The sequence below is a fragment of the Pyrgilauda ruficollis genome, unplaced genomic scaffold (assembly GCF_017590135.1).
Source record: "Pyrgilauda ruficollis isolate IOZ18807 unplaced genomic scaffold, ASM1759013v1 scaffold16, whole genome shotgun sequence".
NCBI lineage: Eukaryota > Metazoa > Chordata > Aves > Passeriformes > Passeridae > Pyrgilauda > Pyrgilauda ruficollis.
The window spans coordinates 3,933,500-3,951,615 of record NW_024514764.1 but is presented as its reverse complement, the minus strand read 5'-3'; the positions used below and the strand labels follow the sequence as shown (position 1 = coordinate 3,951,615).

The following is an 18,116-nucleotide window of genomic DNA, read 5'->3' as shown; positions in this document are numbered from 1 at the left end:
AATTAGATTATGTGGAGTGATCAGTGTAACTCGTGTCTATTTTACACGTTCAGTTTGGCCAGCTAGCTGTGAACTTCTCCAAAAACTTCTCCAGGATGAGAAATCACACTGGGCCGAACATTAATGTGGGATAGCACAGATACTTGTTCTGTGCTGGACAGAAATGACATCTGTCCTTTCTCAGGAAAGGCCTGTGACTCCAGGTGTTGATTGTTTACGTGCTGTCCCTGTGAAGGATCCTAACTCCACACTTCCTCCTCAGGCAGCATTCCCACTCCAAGGATTAAACTGTTCAAAAAGACACAAGAGTCTTTGCACACCTGCAGCACCCCCGAGGATGTACAAAGCACATGCACTAACTGCACTCCCATCTCTTAGAGTGTCAGCAAAGATGGTTTTTCCCAGGTCAGGGAACTCAGCACTGCTCTGCACAGTGCTTCTCCTCCCTCCTCAGCGGCACTGCAGGAGCTGCAATTTCCCTCCAGGTAGTCCTAAGCCAACACTGCAGCCCAGAAGCCCCAGCATGCAGAGGAATGGCTCCAATGACACATGAAATTGAGGTCTTGACCCCCTGACACCATCAGAAAGCCCTGGCATTTTTCTCACAATTAGCTGGATGAGAGGTCTACTTAGATCCCATCTGGGGAATTAGCATTGTTCATTAACAGCACATTTCCATTTCATCAACCTATAATATTTCAGGCCTCAAGCTAAGCAGCTGGATGCTCATGCAGTTTTAAAGAGCCAAGAGAGCTGGTCAGGATAATAGATGGAGCATTATCTACCATGACTTCACTTGTTTAAGCTTTTCAGGAAGACAGCAAGAGCAGCCTCCCTAAACAATGCTGTATTCTCATTGGCCTTATTCTCATTACACAAGACACAGTTAATGCTACTTTCTCTGGCTTCCTTTTCACCCTGAAACCACAAAATATATTCCTGCAAATCTAGATTTCTGTCTAAGGGACAATAAATGATGAAGAATTATACTGCACGTGCCTCTGTGAGCACCAGCCTTCAGACAGGACCTGAAAAAGCACCTGTAAAAAAGATGGTGTGGCTTTATAAATAAAGGTCTTCCAATGACATTCAGAAACCAAGAGGAAGCTCCACATGGATGTTGTTTGTCATGCAGAGCCAGAGCACTTCCAAAAGGATTGAGACATATGATAGTAGTTTGTATTTCACATTTTCATTTTGGGAGATTCTTAGTTCAGGCTTGGCATGACCTAAGCAAATCTACCTGTATTTCATACCAACTGTAATCTTCTACCTACCACCATCATCTCACTTCCTACATCAAATATTTTTCATAATATTAAAGTTCTTATTCAAAATATAGGAACAAATAACATTGGCTTGGAAAGGGTAACGGTTTATTGAATGCATACAAAATTATGACACAAAAATAAGTTAATTGCACAGAAATTTAAAGAGAGAAAAAATATTAACTTGATTTTAAAGGTTTGATCCAGATGTGAAGAGCCTCTACTATCTGCACCTGTAAGACATAAGAATGCACTGTAAGGGTTGCACAACTGGAACTTTCAGTCACATGAGCTACAACACGCCAGGGAAGGGCTTGGCCCATTTATTTTAATTCAGGTGCTTGCTGTGCTTTCCTCACTCTGATGACACACCGTTTTCCCAGAACTTGGCCAAACCTCCCACTGAACAGGTGGGAGACCAGCCTGCAGACACAATTTCATGTCCTAATTCTCGTGTCTATGAGGCCATGTTAATCACTCCACTATAGAGAAGCAGGGATTCACCTGTGCTGTCAGAGCCCCTCTGCTGCACTCCCGACACCATTTACAGATCAGCCACCAGCTCTAGAGCAGTCAGAGGTGTGACAGTGGCACTGCCACACCGTGTGGACACCAGCCTGGTTTTAGTTTGTCTTTTCTCCTGATACCTGTTGTGCTGACGATTCCCATTAGATGGCACTCCAATTGCTCCCGGGGAGTTGAAGGTGGGGTGAGATGCTCTCATCAGAGCTGCATATCTACAAACAAACACAACCAGGCTCAGCATCTGCACTCTGTATTTTCACTCTTCCATCCAGTTTAATCATCTGCATCTGTCACACAAATCTCACAGTCCTACTGCACAGAACAGTCAGGGGATGTCTGCCTGCAAAAGACAGATTTTTTTATTAAGTTCAAACTTGGCTTGTCAGGGTATTGATTATTCTTGGTTACTTCAAGGTGCTGGACATAGCTTTAGGATTCCACTATGTGGACCTAGACCCCAAAGGGCACCTGAGTTGGCCAGTGCCTATTCTCAATTAGGAGAGACTGACACAGGTAAGCTTGAAAATCCAGGAAAACATTTGACAAGCTTTTTATCTTGGCTCAGAAATTAAGGCTGGCATGTCAGAAATTCAGCCTGAGACACAAGAGGAAATCATGGCTATTTTATTGACATGACCAGTAGTTTCCAGAACTCCCTGTCTGTCCAAGCTCCCCACCAAGCCTTGAGCTCTCATCTTGAGCTGAAGTATCCCAAGTCCAGCTCACCCTGCCTTGGAGATGGGCTGGCTGCTCCCTCTGCAGTCATGATCCAGAGGATGCCGATGTTTTATGCAGAAGCTGCCACCACACTGTTCACAAACCACCTTCATCATCTCTTTCCTTTTGCAGCCTGGCTTTGTGCATTTGTTTGTGAAGATCTGAGTAAGAGAGGACAGGAAGTTGGCAATGTTGGCTTTCTGTGAGCCATGACCAAGCTGAAGGCACAGGAAGGCAGCTTAGACTTCAGCAGCAGTTTTCTTACCTTCTGCTTCTGCTGTGCTGGGTTGTATTTGCAGTCCTTATCTATGTGGGCTCCAACCACAATATCTGGGATTTCTCCCTTCTGCACTGGGATAGGTGTGTTACAGAGGGGACACACTGGCACCTGCACATTCTGAGAACACACAGCACAGATCAGCATCACAGAATTAAAGAACTGTTTAGATTGAAATAGACCTTTAAGATAATCAAGTCCAACCATTACAAGTCCAACACTATTTTTATGTTCTTCCCCTTCTCTTACCCATAGATAATAGAAATATATTCCTAAATGTTCCCATTTGCTAATGCTTTTAAAGATACACTTCACAACAGTAACTACAAATCCCCATCCAAAAACCACAGAGAAATGCTTTGCCAAACCAATTGCAGCAATGTATTTAGTAAGTTGACTTTAAATATCCTTTTGGCTTTTCTGGAATTACAGCCCTTGAATACTTCAAAGCCCAAGTACAGGCCAGAGATCAAAGTATGGACCCACTTGTTCTGTTTATTTCTTCTGTAGTTTCATGTTTGTTGTTCTTCAACTTACAGGACTTGGACCCCAGAAAATTTTAGACCACAATACATTACTTGAAATATAAAGCACTCCTCTCTGGGAAGATGCACTGTAAGTGAAAAAAACTGGAATCTAGCAGTTCCGACCTGTGAAATGTCATGTTTTTATATATCAGAAATCCAGATGCATCATTAACTTGCATCTTGAGGTTCTCCTATCCACTTTTATTGAAAGTACAGGTGAAGTTTCAGAGCAGCCCTTATAAATGACTTAGCAATTCTGCAGGGAGAATTATGACTCACATCATACAGAACTCACTTTCTTGTAGGCACAGCTGCACTTGTGGTCATCGTAACGGATGTGATCTTTACAGAAGACTTCCCCACACGCGTCGCATTTCAGAGGAAGGAAATCTGGGAGAAGAATAAAAAAGAAAACATTTTTATGGAACAAAGCTAACAACTCTAAGAGTACTCACAGAAGTCTACAAATAAATTCTAAAGCAGTTTTTGTTGAGCCACAATCCAATTATCTCTATAGAGATTAGATCATTTTTCACAAATACGAAAACTAAAAGAGCAAGAGTGGTAAGTTTTCCTCTTTTTACCTGCAGCATAAGACAAACACAAGCCATAAGCACCTCAGGAGCTCCTCGAATGCAGAAACCTCAGTGAGCAACTAGTCAAGAGCTAAGAGCTGAAGTACAAACGCAAAGCCCAATTTCAAAAATTACGTTATTCTTGAAAAGCCATTCCTTAACAATTTAACACGTACAGGAACAACAGCTATCGCTCCTTCCCAAGCCCTACAGAGGGGGGACCACAGCAGCAGCACTGGTGTCTGCCGCTACCCCCAGCAGCCCCGGGGGACAGCATCGGTCCCCAGCACACTGCGTGACGGCTCCGCCCGGGCGGGCGCTGCTCGGGGCCCGCACTCACCCAGCTGTTTGCAGGTGCGCTCGGAGCAGTGCTCGCCCAGCCACGGCAGCTCCATGGCACACGGGGAACGGCGACGGCGACGGCGACACCGACACCGACACCGACACCGACACCAAGCCCCGGACGGGCGCGGCCGCCGCGCCTTTAAGGGCTCGGGGCGCTGAGTCAGCGCAGCCACCTGCTGAGTCACGCTCCCGCCGCCCCGCCCCCGTGACGTCACTACCGCCACAGCCAATGGCGTGCCCCACCGCCCCCACCGCCCGTCTCGCGTGCGCGGGCAGCGGCCAATGGGAGGCCGCGGGGCGGCTGAGTCACGGTCGGGGGCGGGGCCTGGGAATGGGAATAATGGGGGGGAATGGGGAATAAGAATAAAGGAGAATAAGAATAAGAATAAGAATAAGAACGGAGATAGGCACTGGGGTGAGAAAAGACTTGGGGCAATAAAAGGCAAGACGTGGGGCAATGAGATGAGTTCAGGGTGGAGGTGGCAGGGGTTGGTAATGGAGACCAGAAACTTCCCCAGCTGGTCTCTATTTAAATGCTTGTCTCGCTTTGACAAGGCACCTTGAGATCAAGGTGTATTTTAAAATGTGGATCTTTGGGGGTGTGTGACAATTCTGGCTTCGCACAGAGCAGAGGATGACTGTTGATTTCATGACATTAGCAAAAGGATTGAGAAATGACACAGTGTTGTTCCACCCCGCTCTCCCGGAAAACACCTGACTGTGCTGTGGTGCGTGACTCAGACCCAGAGTGGAGCCACGAGGTCAAAGGGGAGCTTTGGGATTGTGTGTGCTGCTGGCTGCCGGCACAGGCCACTTTGAGCTGTTGAACTCCAGGAGTGGCATGTGCCACTGCTCCACCTTCCACGTAACTCACCAACGTGGCACTCGTGTGACTCCTGCTGTGGGTGCCAGCTTGGAGCACTTCCCAACAGCACAGTCCTGCTGGATTAAATTGATACCGTGTCATCAGCCAGACAGTGCTCACTCTTCAATTAATTTTCTCTCCCAAACCCACAAAATTACCAAATCTCACATAAACCCTTACTCCACAGAACAGCTGAGCTGACAGAGCATTCTGCCACAGGTTTTTGAAGGGTAAACTCTGATTTCACCTCCTCCACTGTGGTGTTTGCTGCCTGGGTCTTCTGGGTTGGCTGTGCCACATCCATGGGAACACCCAAAACCCACCCTGGGACAGCCTGGGCAGGGCACAGCCAGAGTATGGGACTCTCCCCCATGACTTTTGTTCTTCTCACTTGGTGGGTTCTGGCAATTTGGGACAGGTGAATTTTAAAATGGGAGAGGAAACATCAAAAAATATCCAAATACAAATAGTAAGAGAAAGTCAAGTTATCCAAGGTACTTCAAGAGCTTGACTCTATTATGCATCAGCTTCCTTATACAACTCAAAATCTTGGGAGGTGCAAAAAACCCACATGTCCTGCTGACCTTCAAGGCTGATTTTTTTTTTTTTCCCTACAAAGCACCTACCCAGTGCTTGAGAGCAGTGGGATCCTCATGATCTCCCCAGGAAGGCTTGCCAAAAACCAGTGGGATGGGCTAAGCAGAGGTTGGTGTCTGGCTGGCTGAGAGTGCCCTGCAGGCTGGAGAGCTGCTGCCAAAGGGATCATGTTTTATGGTGGAGAAGGGAGGAGTCTGCTTGTGGATAACAACAGGAGTGGCTCTGCACAGATTAGATGCTCTTAACGAAGACTGTAAATCCCAAGTCTGGAAACCCACATAGTACAGGCAGGCATCTTAATAGAAACGAGGATTAGAAATTAGCTGAGGTCTTTAGTGATATTTTTAGAAGGTTGCTCCTGACAGGTTAGGCTGCTGAGAACCAGAGGAAAGTGCCGAACCCTGTGTTACTTGGGAGAGGATCACACAGTGCAGTGTGTGATTAGAGGCTGGCTAGCTTAGTGACAAAGGGGATACGTGGGTTAGGGCTGATTCGGGAGGAATTAGCAAGGGAAATTGCTTGAGAAGCAGAATTTGATTAGGGGCAGCCAACATGGATTTGTGAAAGGAAAGCTATGTGTAACTAACTTGCTGGAGTCTGGGGGAGGCACCATTCCCTGGCAGCCTGTGGAGTGTTGGTTTTATATAACTGATCTGCAGAGGGAAGGCCTGGCCCTTTGCCACCAGAATGGTGACACTGGGTGGGATGGATGGCCATCCCCTCCCTCCCTTGCATCTGCATGGGCTCTCTGCCTCCTCTTTCCCCATCCATCCCTTCCACTTCCTTTTTAGTTTTTATAGGAGGAGGCCTATTGCTTCTCCCCATGTCCCACACTCTTCTCTCTGTCGTTCTCTTCCTCTCCCTGCAGTCCATGGGATTGCCTCTTGTCAGGGTATTAAAGATCACTGTCCACCCCACCACACCAGCCTGGTCTGCCTTAGGACCTGCATTGCATCCTAAAGGGGGGATAAAACTCCTCAGAAAAGGACATTCATGGCACAGGGGAACAACTGTCCAACATCACTGCCAGCTACAGGCACAGCATGGATGGGGAGCCAGGGATGTGCTTCCATCCTGTCTCCCAGGGAGGGTCTGTCCCCTTCCAGCACCTGGGTTATGGCAGCACAGCACAGAGATGCCCATGGCCAGGACAGCCAGGTCCATCCACCTCCTCTCTGCCCTGTGTGCCCCAAACTCCTCCCAACACCATCCCGAAGACACAGGTGAGTCCCGTGTCCCTGGTGTCCCCAAGGCCACCTTGTTGCCTGCAGTCGTCCTGCTTGTTGCTCCAGCTGCAGAGCCACTGCTGTGGCATTAACATTTGGGTGACTCCAGCTCTCATTTGCCTTTTCCAGGTCTCTGAACTCCAATCCCAATGTCCTGCTTTTCAGCTCATAATTTCGTACCAGGCTCTTAAAACTGGATTTTATTTTCATTGCAATGACCCTGGGATGCTGCCTGATGCCTCTGTGGAGGAGACATGACATCTCCATTACACAGCTCAGATAAGTGTCCTAAAGAGACCACACACAAAGGAACCTAATGGTACCTATTTTTATTAGGTTTATTACAGGAGGGGAAGGAAAGCAGTCCCATCTCCCCACAGGATACTCTGTTAACAGCAGCAGACAGAGAGGAGAGATCTGTGGAGGTGGATCAGTTTTCCAAGAATATTAGCTACTGCTGCTCTAAAATTAGAGTCTAGGGAGAGCAGACAGGTTGACATAATTGAAAGGGCTGTCTTATGGGATGACATAGTTAAACAAGTCCATGATCAGCTTTAGAGTGACAGCTCAGCGACTTCTTCTAATCCTCAAAGGAGCACTGAGTTGTGAGGCTGTGATTTAACTAGTCCTGGATCTTATCTTGTGATGATGTCAATATTATTAGAACCTGCTCCTAAAGAGATGCCTCCAAAATCACTGTACATGAACCGACTGGTGTTACAGGCACGACTCTGCTGCAGCTTCACCCTGCAGAGCCATGGCTGATAAAACACTCCCCTGCTGCCCTTCTTACGTACCTGATTCTGTCCCTGTGGGCTGGGCTACAGGGGCAGGTCCAGAAACAGGATTAAGAACCTCATTTCAGGATGGAGCTGAAAAATGTCCTTCAGCCGCCCATTTTATTCAACGTAATTTAATAGCAAACACAAACTAACAAAGTTAGAGGTGAAATATAATAGCAGGAACCCCATAAAAAGTAACCTAATCTGTAAGATAAATAGACAACACTTTAGCCTGGGGAGATAGCAAATAAAAGAGAAATATGAGCAGAGCCATTCTCAATTCATAACTAACTTTAAAGAGAAATAATGAAGATGAGTTCTTCAACTTTTAATGCCCTAAGATTCTACTCCACAAAAAAAAACAAAACAAACAAAAAAAAAAAAAACAAAAAAAAACCAAAAAAAGCATTTTTAATGTTTTCCTCACACATTGTATGTCCCCAGCCAAATGTCCTGGATCACTCCCACACAAGGAGGCATCCATCAGAAAGGGAAATGATGTGGAGAAACCTTACTGTAATTCCTGATGGAGCAGGAGACACCAGGGATGGAACTTTTTGTGCTGGTGGAGCCTCTTGGTTGCCTTTGGTGGCCATCTCCCACTGCCTTGTTTTGGGTGCACAACTCAGAGCACCCACTGCCTTCATGGTGGCATTAGTCTGACATTTATTATTTTAAGGGGTTTTAGCTTTTTTTTCCCTTCAGTGCCTACTTTAACTTCAAAGGCTGGGAATTTCCAAGCTGCCTACTGCATTTAGGCACCTAAATCCCATTGAGTTTCAAGTGTGTATCAGCCCTTAGGCTCCTAGGAAAATCCTTGCTAAGTGCCTAAGGGCTCATCGGCAGCCCCCGATTTACACAGATGCCATTGCACCAGCAGGAGCTCACTTCTTCAGTAGAACAGTCTCTTTTTAAAAACCTCCTCCTAAATTAAAAAATAAACTAGGAAGGACCACCTCTGATGGCTAATTTTTGGTGGTATATGCCTGTAAAGAATATAATCTCCTTGGGTTATAAAAAAAAAACAAAAAAAAAAAAAACAAAAAAAAACCCTCGGCTTTTTTGGCTGAACTTCAGAGACAAAATGCTCCTAGTTCCAGCTCTTGGCCCTCTGGGGAAAAAATCTCATATTTGGTGTTTTAGAGGTAAACCCCACCATATCCACCACTGACTCTGACACCCACCATGTCTCCAACCCCATTTTAGAGCACCCAGGAAGAATCTGTATGGGAGGAACAAAAAATCAGCAGAATTAATCCATTTGCTTTGCTCTTTGGGAATGCCGCAACCCAAAAGAAAAGGGCACAGAGAGCAGCCAAGCTGGCAGAGGGATGGGTACAGAGGGTACCCCTGAAAAGGCTGTCTCAAAGGGTGGGAATCATTGCAACAGCCTTTCTAATTGTAGAGGGAGATAAATCCCTTATCAGGTGATTTCTGGTCACTGATCAAACTCTAGTGTCTTACTTAGCAGAAAAAGGCTGGGGATCTCCATGGCAGATTTCCTGGAATAACAATTGTCTTTTTGTTGAGTCCATACTGCAAACAGCATGACAGAACCCAGTCCAGCACTACTGAGCCCCAAATTTCCTCAGCACTACCATGATGCCATCAAGTAGCAAAGGAAGTTAGACCCCAAATGCTTCTTATTCATTGCTGATTCTGAATTAGAGTTTCACTAAAAACCAAGGCTCTATTCCTTAAGTATTTCAGCTGGTGATTATTTAGTAACAGTGCCATACCTCAGCATTGTCTTTAATATTCTTATTTTTATCTAGATAAATGAACCCATCTCTCTTCCTGTTTTGTAGCACCAAGAACAAAACCTGAACTCTCCTAAGTGGGGTTTGGTTTATGCTGTCAGCACAGGAGGAGATCAAACCCATTTTGGGTACAGATGAGTGGGTCTTCTGCAGGTCAGCAGGAGAGGATGGGCAGGGGGTTCCTGGCAGAGCTTGGGAGCCAAAAGGAAAAGGACAGATCCAGGGAGGATTAGCAGGGCAGGGGAGAAGGACCCCTTAGGTGATGAATCCCTTAGTGGGCAGACAGCCCTTGAGAAATCATCTGCAGGGGTGATGACTGTTTTGGGTCACACCCACTCTGCAGACAATACTGGGACGAGGGGATAGGATAAGAATTTTGGCTGTTCTGCTTGTTTTCCCTCTCCCATCCATCCCCAGCACCCATTTCCTGGTGGCCTTTACAACCCGCGGTGCCGCCACCGCCGTGCAGGCACCAGCAGCCCTGGAGGTGACAGAGCACCCGCAGGGTGATGCTCCCGTTGGGAAGATGTCCATCCCACAAGGACAGGGACGTGTGACACTCGGAGCCGCGTGCCACGAGGTGGCACCATGTCCCTGCTAACCCGCACGGCAGGGTCACCTCTGCGGCCGCGCAGCTGCTGCAGGACCCTGCTCACCTGGCAGGCTGAAATCCTCCCGCTGAGATTTGGGGGGGTTTAATAACTGGGCAGCCCTCTTTTCTGTAAGACCCAGTTGAGGAAGGAGGTGGTACCCTGTCCCATCCATGGAGCAGGGGTGAGACCACTCACCTGTGAGAGCCTCTTGAGGAATTTGGTCACCTGGCAGTGCAGGCACAAGGTTTGCAGAGTTGTGGTGCCATCTCCCACTGGCTACAGCTCTCCTCAGGGGGGTCCTGGGCTCCTGTCCCTGCTGGCACAGTCGCTTGTTGTCCCTGGGAGAGATGTCAGTGTCACAATGCTGGTTGTGCCTGGATGGTGTATCTGAGCTGGTGGTGTGCCCTGGCTGTGCCCCCACTCCCCAGGGACCTGCAGGCAGGAGAGCTCATTTCTCACACAGAGCTTGGTCATCAAACCATACAATTCTTTGGGTTGGCAAAGACCTTTAAGCTCATCAGGTCCAACCATTAACCCAGCACTAAGCCATCCATGTTCATAAGTCAGTGAAAAAGGGAAAGCTGTGCACCAGTACCTTTTCCTTGAAATACCAAATATTCAGTATTATTGTGACATGCTAGGAGGGATTCAGATGAGCCTATATCCCTGAGGAACTTTCAACTCCAAACCTTGACGTATTCAGATCACTTCCATCTTAGAAGCACCAGTGCAGCGCCAAAACCAAGAGCTTGCCCAGCCCCTGGTTAGTGCCTTGATTAGTCTCCTGAGCTCCCAAATGCTGAGTTTCCTCAATCTAACCCAGTTCTTGGGGTCTTTCAGCAGAGCCCTGCAGCTTAATGCCCTGTTCTTCTCAGGGGATTCACCCCCAGGACCTGTCTGTCCCCACCACACTGCCCTGAGCTCTGCTGACACAAACCTGATGCTGGCATCTGTGGCACTGACTGCTCAATAAGACATAGTAAAACAAGGTGACTGCTGCACCCAAGTCTGCTTTGGTGAATGAAACACAAGCGCAAGCCATAGGGATATATTAAATGAAAATTCCCTAATGGATGAGGGGTTTTTCATGTGCTGAGGAAGCTCCACCAGCTCCTTCTGCTCTTGCTTTAGAGATGGAGCAACCAGCTCTAAAAACCCTGTGCTTCTGTCAGAAGAGGAAGCAGAGGGAGCAGCTCAAAGGGAGCTCTCCTGCCTGGGTTTGCTGTCCCTGGCAGTGTGCTCAGAACAGTAATAGAGTGCCTGGAAATACCTACATTATTCCTGACACAATGCTTTCTGGCTGAACAATACATTGCCAATTCAATTTATTCAAACAAGTTCCTTGGGAAGACAGCAAAGCAAATCCAGGTGGCAATTACCGAATTCAGACTCTGCCCTGAACTCGGGGAAACAAAGGGGCAAGATATGAGAGAAATAGCAAGTTCTGCTGGAAATCCCACAACTGCAGAATCCTAGGAGCTTTTAATCACGTGCCTGCTGGTATTCAGCTGAAAAACCCCTGTGTCATTGGGCAAGGGGACAGAGCAGCATTGCAATTGCTCTGCTGTAGAACTTAGCACTTTGGAATATCTTTGCTATGAAAATTAAACGCTGGTTTGTTTCCTTTTGAAAGCACAGCAGCACTTGGGCTCCACAGCCTGTTGCAGTGACAGGGAATTGAAGAATAAGGGCATCCAGGAGCTCCCAGGACTGACAGTGCTGCCAGGCCGGGTGGAGGCTGCCTGGAGCTCAGATGAACTGTTAAACCAGTTCAGAGCTTGGTCAAACAACTTCAGCCCTGTGCTGAGCCTCATCACGTCCTAGTCCCCCTTTCCCAGAACATCAGCAGGGACACGAGCCCACAGCCCAGGATTGGTCCCAGTGTGCAGGATGCAGCTCCAAGAACAGCCTCCTGGATGGCTGGAGGGAGAGAAAAGCCTGCCAGGAACCTCCACTGTGGCTCTGGGTGTGCAGGAAGGAAACTTCTGTTACAGACATACAGCTATGGAAAATTTCCTCTTACCAGACCCTGCAAACCACAACCTCAGCTCCCCATACCCCGTTCACAACCAGGGGCTGAGCCCCTGGCATCGTGCTTCATCTTCCATCCTGTTCCATCCCTCACAGCCAGCTCCTGGGCAGCTGTGGCCACTCTCCCAGGAAAGCAGTTACACCAGGGATGAATTTGACCCCAGATGTAGAATTAGGTTAAGCCAAAAGGTGGCAGCATCTTATTCAGCATCGATTTTGCATGAATATTTCTCCCATTAGCCATTTTTCTTTCTAATAATAGAATGTAAGTTTGTAAATTACAGAGGTGGGGAGTAAATGTATTGCAACCTCTGGCAAATTGATATTTTTGCAGAAGCAGTAAACTTTTTCTGATGACAGATAATTGAAGGGAGCAAGCATCAGATAAAATTCATAAAGATTTGGACCTACTGGAACAAGACAAATGATATTTAACGTTCAGAGTTATAAAGTAATTACCCTGGGCTCCAATATAATAAATAAAGACACAGTAAATGGAGTTTAGCTGACCAGGTGCTTTGGAGGTAGCACTGTGCAGGGCCCTGTGGCATCAGGGGAGATGGAGAGGTGACAACTCCCTCAGCACAGGGGAGTGCCTCAGGTTGGTGTCTCCCCCAGAAATGCCCTTTCTCAGGGGAAGAAGGAAGGAGCTGCCTCCCGTGGCTGAATCCTGAATCCCCAGCCCCAGATGCTGGGTGCACAGGGAGCCATCATCACCCACAACCCATCTGCATTTCCAAAGGCAAAGGAGCCTTTGGATACCCAGGTTCATCCACATGTCTCAGGAGAAGCCTGGTGCAGGTTGTCCAGCAAACCCACAGCCTCCTGTTCTCCCACTCCAGCCAGCAGACATTGGTCTCTTCCCTCAGCACCCAAGAGAGCAGCTGGCAGCTAAAAAAGAGGAGGGTGACCTTCTCCCTGAAGTGGTCACTGCCCTTTACCCAGGGGAAACTGAGGCTGGGGTGATGGCATTCCAGCCAGGGCTTGATGTCCTTTCCAGCAGCAGCAGCACACCTCGGAGGGACATCACAGAGAGACTGCAACACCCAAAACCAGAAGATACTGGTTCTACCCCAGCTGCAACTCCACTTCCACCAGCTGGGAAAGACCAGGAGATCTTTCTCTTAGAGTGAGGAACCACTTTGTCTTCCCTTTTGCAGCCCTGCCTCCATCAGCCCTGTGCTGTACCCTTCACCTGGCAGGGTACCTTCATTGCATGCAGCACCTCGCTGTGCTGGGCACATCCAGGCCTCACACACAAGAAACAATAAAAAGGTGGCAGTGCCATATCCTCCTTCTTTTTTTCCAAAGCAGGATGTCAGTGCAAGCCTCCCTGGTGAAACAAGTGCATCACGAAAACGTTTTTCACGCAGGCAGCATCAGTGGCTGCTTGGCAGCACATGCCAAATGCCCCGATGGTCAGGAAGAAAACATGCTCAAGCACACACCGAGCTGGGAGGTCCCAACCCTGCCCTTCTTCAGGGCTCCTCAAACACCATCTCTGAGCAGCTGCTGGGAAACCATAAGCCAACACCAGGCCTTGTTTCTGCTCCACCACCAGCTCTTTACTGCTAGTGTGCCTCTGCCCCTCTGAAGAAGTTGCTTAGAAATTCAGCAGCAATTATGCAAGCTTTAGTATTAAAAAATGCACGTGGATCTGAAAGCAAATATGAAGCTGCGGCTGCTGCTGTAACGCTAGCTTTAAGCTGTCTACAGTCCCTAGAAATTCTCAGTGGGATGTTTGAGAAGGATGTATATGTGTTGACAACATTAAATGATCCATGGCTCAAGGACAGAATTGAAACCATACATCTACTTCATACAGGCACTGATCACTGGGAGAGTGTTTTTCTTAAACTAAGCAGGGCAGGCCAGGCACCCTGTCCTCCCCTGAAAGGCAGGGGTGGCTCAGGGAACAGAAGGTTCCTTCCACACCCCAGTGTGGAACGCAGCTCCAGTGAAAAGGGACAGACACATGGACGCCATCAGCAGGAGAAACGTTATTGTGGCTGCACCATCTTTGAGGGAAATTGAGCATGTCACCTCGGTGCATCACCCTCTTCTCATCACCTCCCAGAGAGGCAGCGCCGCTCGCACGCAGCCGCGCAACATCTGGCGAGAGGGTGAGGAGGGGCAGGATCTGCTGGATTCACCGGGGTGAGGATTTGCCTGCTCTGCAGCACGAGCCCCAGAGAACAGCCCAGGATGCCCCTGTGCCCCCCTGGCACTGCAGCAAGAGGAGAGCCCCCAGCAGCGAGTGCTGAAAGCTCTCCAAAGCTGTAGCCTTGTCTAGGCATGAAATTCTCAAGGACAAGGAAAAACTGGCAGACAACAGGGAGGATTAGGTGGTTCCCCAAGGAACACGAGAAACGCTGCAAGATTGTGTTGTTGCCCATTTCAGTGGGGTGATTAGGCAGTATTTGATGCTGGGAGGATGATTTCTATTAGGCAATTTTGCGAGCCGTAGCCCAGCTATTAACAGTAGGTGGTGGGAAGTTGTGTTTGCCTGGGTGCAACAAAACCAGGCTCCTCCAGACTGCAGTGCCCGAAATCCAGGCCTGCCCTGGCCAGCACCCTGCCCCAGTGAAGCACTCTCCTTGCTCTCCCTCCTACAACTGGTTGCTGGTGCTTTCTGGTTCTTGCTGCTTGGGGAAAACCTCCCTGCCTGGCTCTCCTGCTGGTCCAACCCCATCTCCCTGGTCCCTGACTCAGGGACTGGTTTCCATCATTTCAACTATTACCAAACTAAAGGGTATTTCTTTGCTCCCTCGTTTATGCAGAATGTTTATTTAATAGGCTGGCCAGCTTCAATTAGGTCTGTGATTACTCACAGATGACAGCTCCAGCATAACAATGTTTACTCTCAAACTCCATCTCCAAGTATAACCTGTTATATATTTAAGGAGAAGGTATAAAACCATTAATGTTGAAATAGCTTTACCTATGGGAGTGAAGTTTCTCTAACAGCTGGCAACTGGGTAAAAATGTACTGGGGTTATCAGCCCCTTTCACGCAGATGTTTTGTTACCCTGCTGAAAACCTCATGTGGCTGGGTTGTCCAGATGTCTTTGCCTTGTTGCTGACATGTGGAACTCCTTGCTACAGGATCTGTATTGTCTAATATAAAGTTTGTGCGTTTTCATTTGTTCATGAAGCATCAAGGCTGATGGGTGGAAGAGAAATGCAGCATCTTTGGGTCAGATGTGCCCCTAAGATTTTTGGGGTGTATTTGCAGGAAGGTGTGTCACAAAAGGAATATCCAAAGCTGGCATCTCAACGTGGTTTTACTGCTCAGGAAATGCCAGTGAGGGTTCCTGGTCTCCATGGCTCCAAAAATTGCATTTTTAGAGCCCAGAGTCTGTCTTTGTAAGAGGCCCATCCTGGCTGTCCATACAAGTTTGGTACCCAAACCTTTAGCTGTGTGAGACTTACAGTGCTCAGGAGTGGGGAGAGGGGGCTCTGGGGTGGCCCAGAGGCAGAGGATGGGTGTCCCCCATCCCACCACCCACTGTCCCTCCAGGGGGGCTGGGCTGGCTGTGCAAAGCAGTCCCAAGGAGAGTCCTGCCTCTCCTGTAGTATCCTATAGCAGAAACAGCTTCCATGCATCCCCGTGGGTTAATCAGCTGCTTGGAGACTAATTAGTGCCAAATGCTCTTATCAAGAAGACACAGCTGGGTGCAAATCCAGGCACAGCAATGGCTGGGATGTCCACACCCTGCCCAGGACACAGCCTGCTCCTTCCCTGAGCCCTCCAGACCAACGGTGATGACCCCAGTCTGGCTGTCACCCTGGAGAGGGAATTGGCAGCAGAGGTTTAGGAGGGATAGGAAATTTCCTGGCTTTAATTCACTGAACTCTTTTGTTTCAAGCACATTTAATATCTTAGAAATTACGAGTCACAGGGACCTGGGTGAGCCGAAGGAGAAGGCGTGATCTGTGAGGCCAATTAAGAGGCCGATGGCACATAGTGAAACGGGAGCCCCTCGGGGGAGGCCAAGGTTACATAAATAAGTGTGTGAAGGAGCTGCACTGAATCTGCAGACACTCAGCCACTAGTGATGCCCCTTTGAATCTGGGAAAATTAAATATAAATAATAAATGTTTAACCACACAGCAAATAAATACAATGAGGCACCTTTAAAAATTATACTAATAAACAGCAAGATGTTGTCCTTCTGCCCAGGGTGGCTGAGCATCTTCTGCATATCAGAGACAAAGAGCACAAAAAAGGGGGATTTGTGTTGTGTTTGGGGGATTGTCTTCACCCCCAGTCTGCCATCCCTGGGTGGAACCCCAGGACAGCAAGGAATAAAACACCCAGCAAAACTGGAAATGAAATAGTGCCAAGCTCAGAATGTCAGGGCCTCCAGACCACAAGCAGCTCACTTCTGCCTGTGTGATCCTAATAGGCTTTTTCTGGGCACCTGGGAGCAGGATTAGGGCTTGGTTCTCAGAGGAGAAGCCCAGAGGCTCCTCGTGATGTTACAAATGTTCACCGTGAGCTGCGAGGTCCCCAGAATTGCTCTGTGTCAGCACTCACTTTACAATAAGAGCTCTGCTTCTTGGCTTCCCTGTTTTTACTGCTTCCTTGGAAGAAGGGGAAAAATGAAATGGAGATATAAAAAATAAAGGGGTCATTTATAGTTAAGCACATTAGGATGGGAGCGAGAGAATAAAGCGCTGAGAATGGCTCAGCCAAAGCCTACAGGGACTTGTTCTCTGGTACTGGCACGGTCTTTACTAGGTCGCTTGAACCTTTTGCACTCTGCTGCAGAGCTCAGACCTGGGCTATATATCAGCACACTTGCCATGGTGTGCAGTGGAAAAGCCTGTAACTGTCCTCAAAGCTGCTTGTGCCAGGAGTTACAGCTCATGGGTGACTTTTATGGGTGGCCAAAGCCACCAGCCCAAACCTGGGGGTGCAGCAGAGGATGTGGGTTAAGTGTGGATTGATTCTCTTTCCTGTGATGTAATTTCATTTCTCCCCAAATTCTGCAGGGAAGGAGCAGAGCGAAAGTCCTTCATTTCTGTGATTATACATTCCTGGGCAGTTAATTATAGCCTTTGTCTACTTAAACACTTGCACAATAAACCCACAGAGAGCTGCCATCCCACTCTACTTCGTTACCAATTTCTTTTCTTCCCAGCCCCTGAGATTTGCTTTCCCATTTAGTAGAGGTCACTGGAGCCAGACTCTCCGTGGGACTACCCTGGCTGTCACCAGGGAGCTTGTGCCAGAGCAAAATGTGTCCCTCAAGTCAGATTGATTCAGTGGAGGCTGACGCTGATATTTGGGTTTCTTTAGACCCATAGGCTCTGATCACATCTGGTTTTGATGAGCCCCCATGTCTGTACTGAGCCCCACATCTCAGCAGTCTCTATTTAATTCAGATTTCCACTCAGGAGTGACTGTTCCTGCTCATGGTAAAATCCAGGTCCTGGATATGCCACCCCATCTAGGAAGCACCTGATTCCAGTGACAAATGTAGCACCCAGAGCTCATTGCTGCTTTTGACACATGAGCACAGACATAAATATTCTCCAGCCTTTACATCCTTTCTCCATTTTAACTCATGGCTTCATTAGACTAATTTGTTTCCAGGTTGGAGGATGAATAATGAGCCTCAGCCTGTGGATGCATAATTAAATTTTGATAGTGAATGTTTTTATCTAACCTTGTTTTCATTATTATCCTCAGTACTTGAATTACAAGTTAGAGATTTAGGGCTGCAGGTTTGCCTTCACATTAAGCCTGTACACCTCTGTGAGGTGTGACAGTGGTCTGCCACCTCCCAGGACAATGACCAGCGGTGACACCATGGGTGTCATTTCACTCAGGTCTAATCATCAGGGATGTTCAGGGAAAGAGAAATAGTTAATGACAAATTGTTTTTTCCCCTGCCACAGTCAGTACAGTCCCTGGTCCATGTGGGGTCTGTACACTGCTGCACAGCTGGGTGGCACACCTCAATGGCAAGGGTCACCTGGAGCATCCTGGTGGGACATCTTGCTGGGACCCACAGTCCTG

At 48.0% G+C, this 18,116-nt stretch overlaps 1 protein-coding gene across 5 annotated transcripts; it reads right to left on the bottom strand.

The window, feature by feature from the left end:
- Positions 1-1,354: 1,354 nt before the first annotated feature.
- On the bottom strand, positions 1,355-4,421 carry ZFAND2A (zinc finger AN1-type containing 2A). Of its 5 annotated transcripts, XR_005954731.1 has the most exons (7): positions 4,230-4,377; positions 3,610-3,704; positions 2,776-2,907; positions 2,520-2,671; positions 2,099-2,133; positions 1,916-2,005; positions 1,355-1,501 (listed from the first exon to the last, which is right to left on the bottom strand). XR_005954731.1 is itself a non-coding variant. In XM_041462663.1 (6 exons), exons 1-6 carry the CDS (start codon positions 4,282-4,284, stop codon positions 1,492-1,494), a joined length of 534 nt encoding a protein of 177 aa, XP_041318597.1. In that variant the 5' UTR covers positions 4,285-4,421; the 3' UTR covers positions 1,355-1,491. The 5 variants fall into 5 exon arrangements, 3 of the variants coding, with proteins under 3 accessions (XP_041318597.1, XP_041318596.1, XP_041318598.1); XR_005954730.1 differs by having other exon boundaries at positions 1,916-2,133; XM_041462663.1 differs by lacking the exon at positions 2,099-2,133 and having other exon boundaries at positions 4,230-4,421.
- Positions 4,422-18,116: the final 13,695 nt, after the last annotated feature.

Coding starts and splice junctions, on each gene's coding strand:
- ZFAND2A (XM_041462662.1), bottom strand. CDS start 4,284: ATGGAGCTGCCGTGGCTGGGCGAGCACTGCTCCGAGCGCACCTGCAAA. Junction 3,705..4,229: donor GCGCACCTGCAAACAGCTGG/GTGAGTGCGGGC, acceptor TTCTTCTCCCAG/ATTTCCTTCCTCTGAAATGC. Junction 2,672..2,775: donor CAGCACAGCAGAAGCAGAAG/GTAAGAAAACTG, acceptor TCTCTTACTCAG/ATCTTCACAAACAAATGCAC.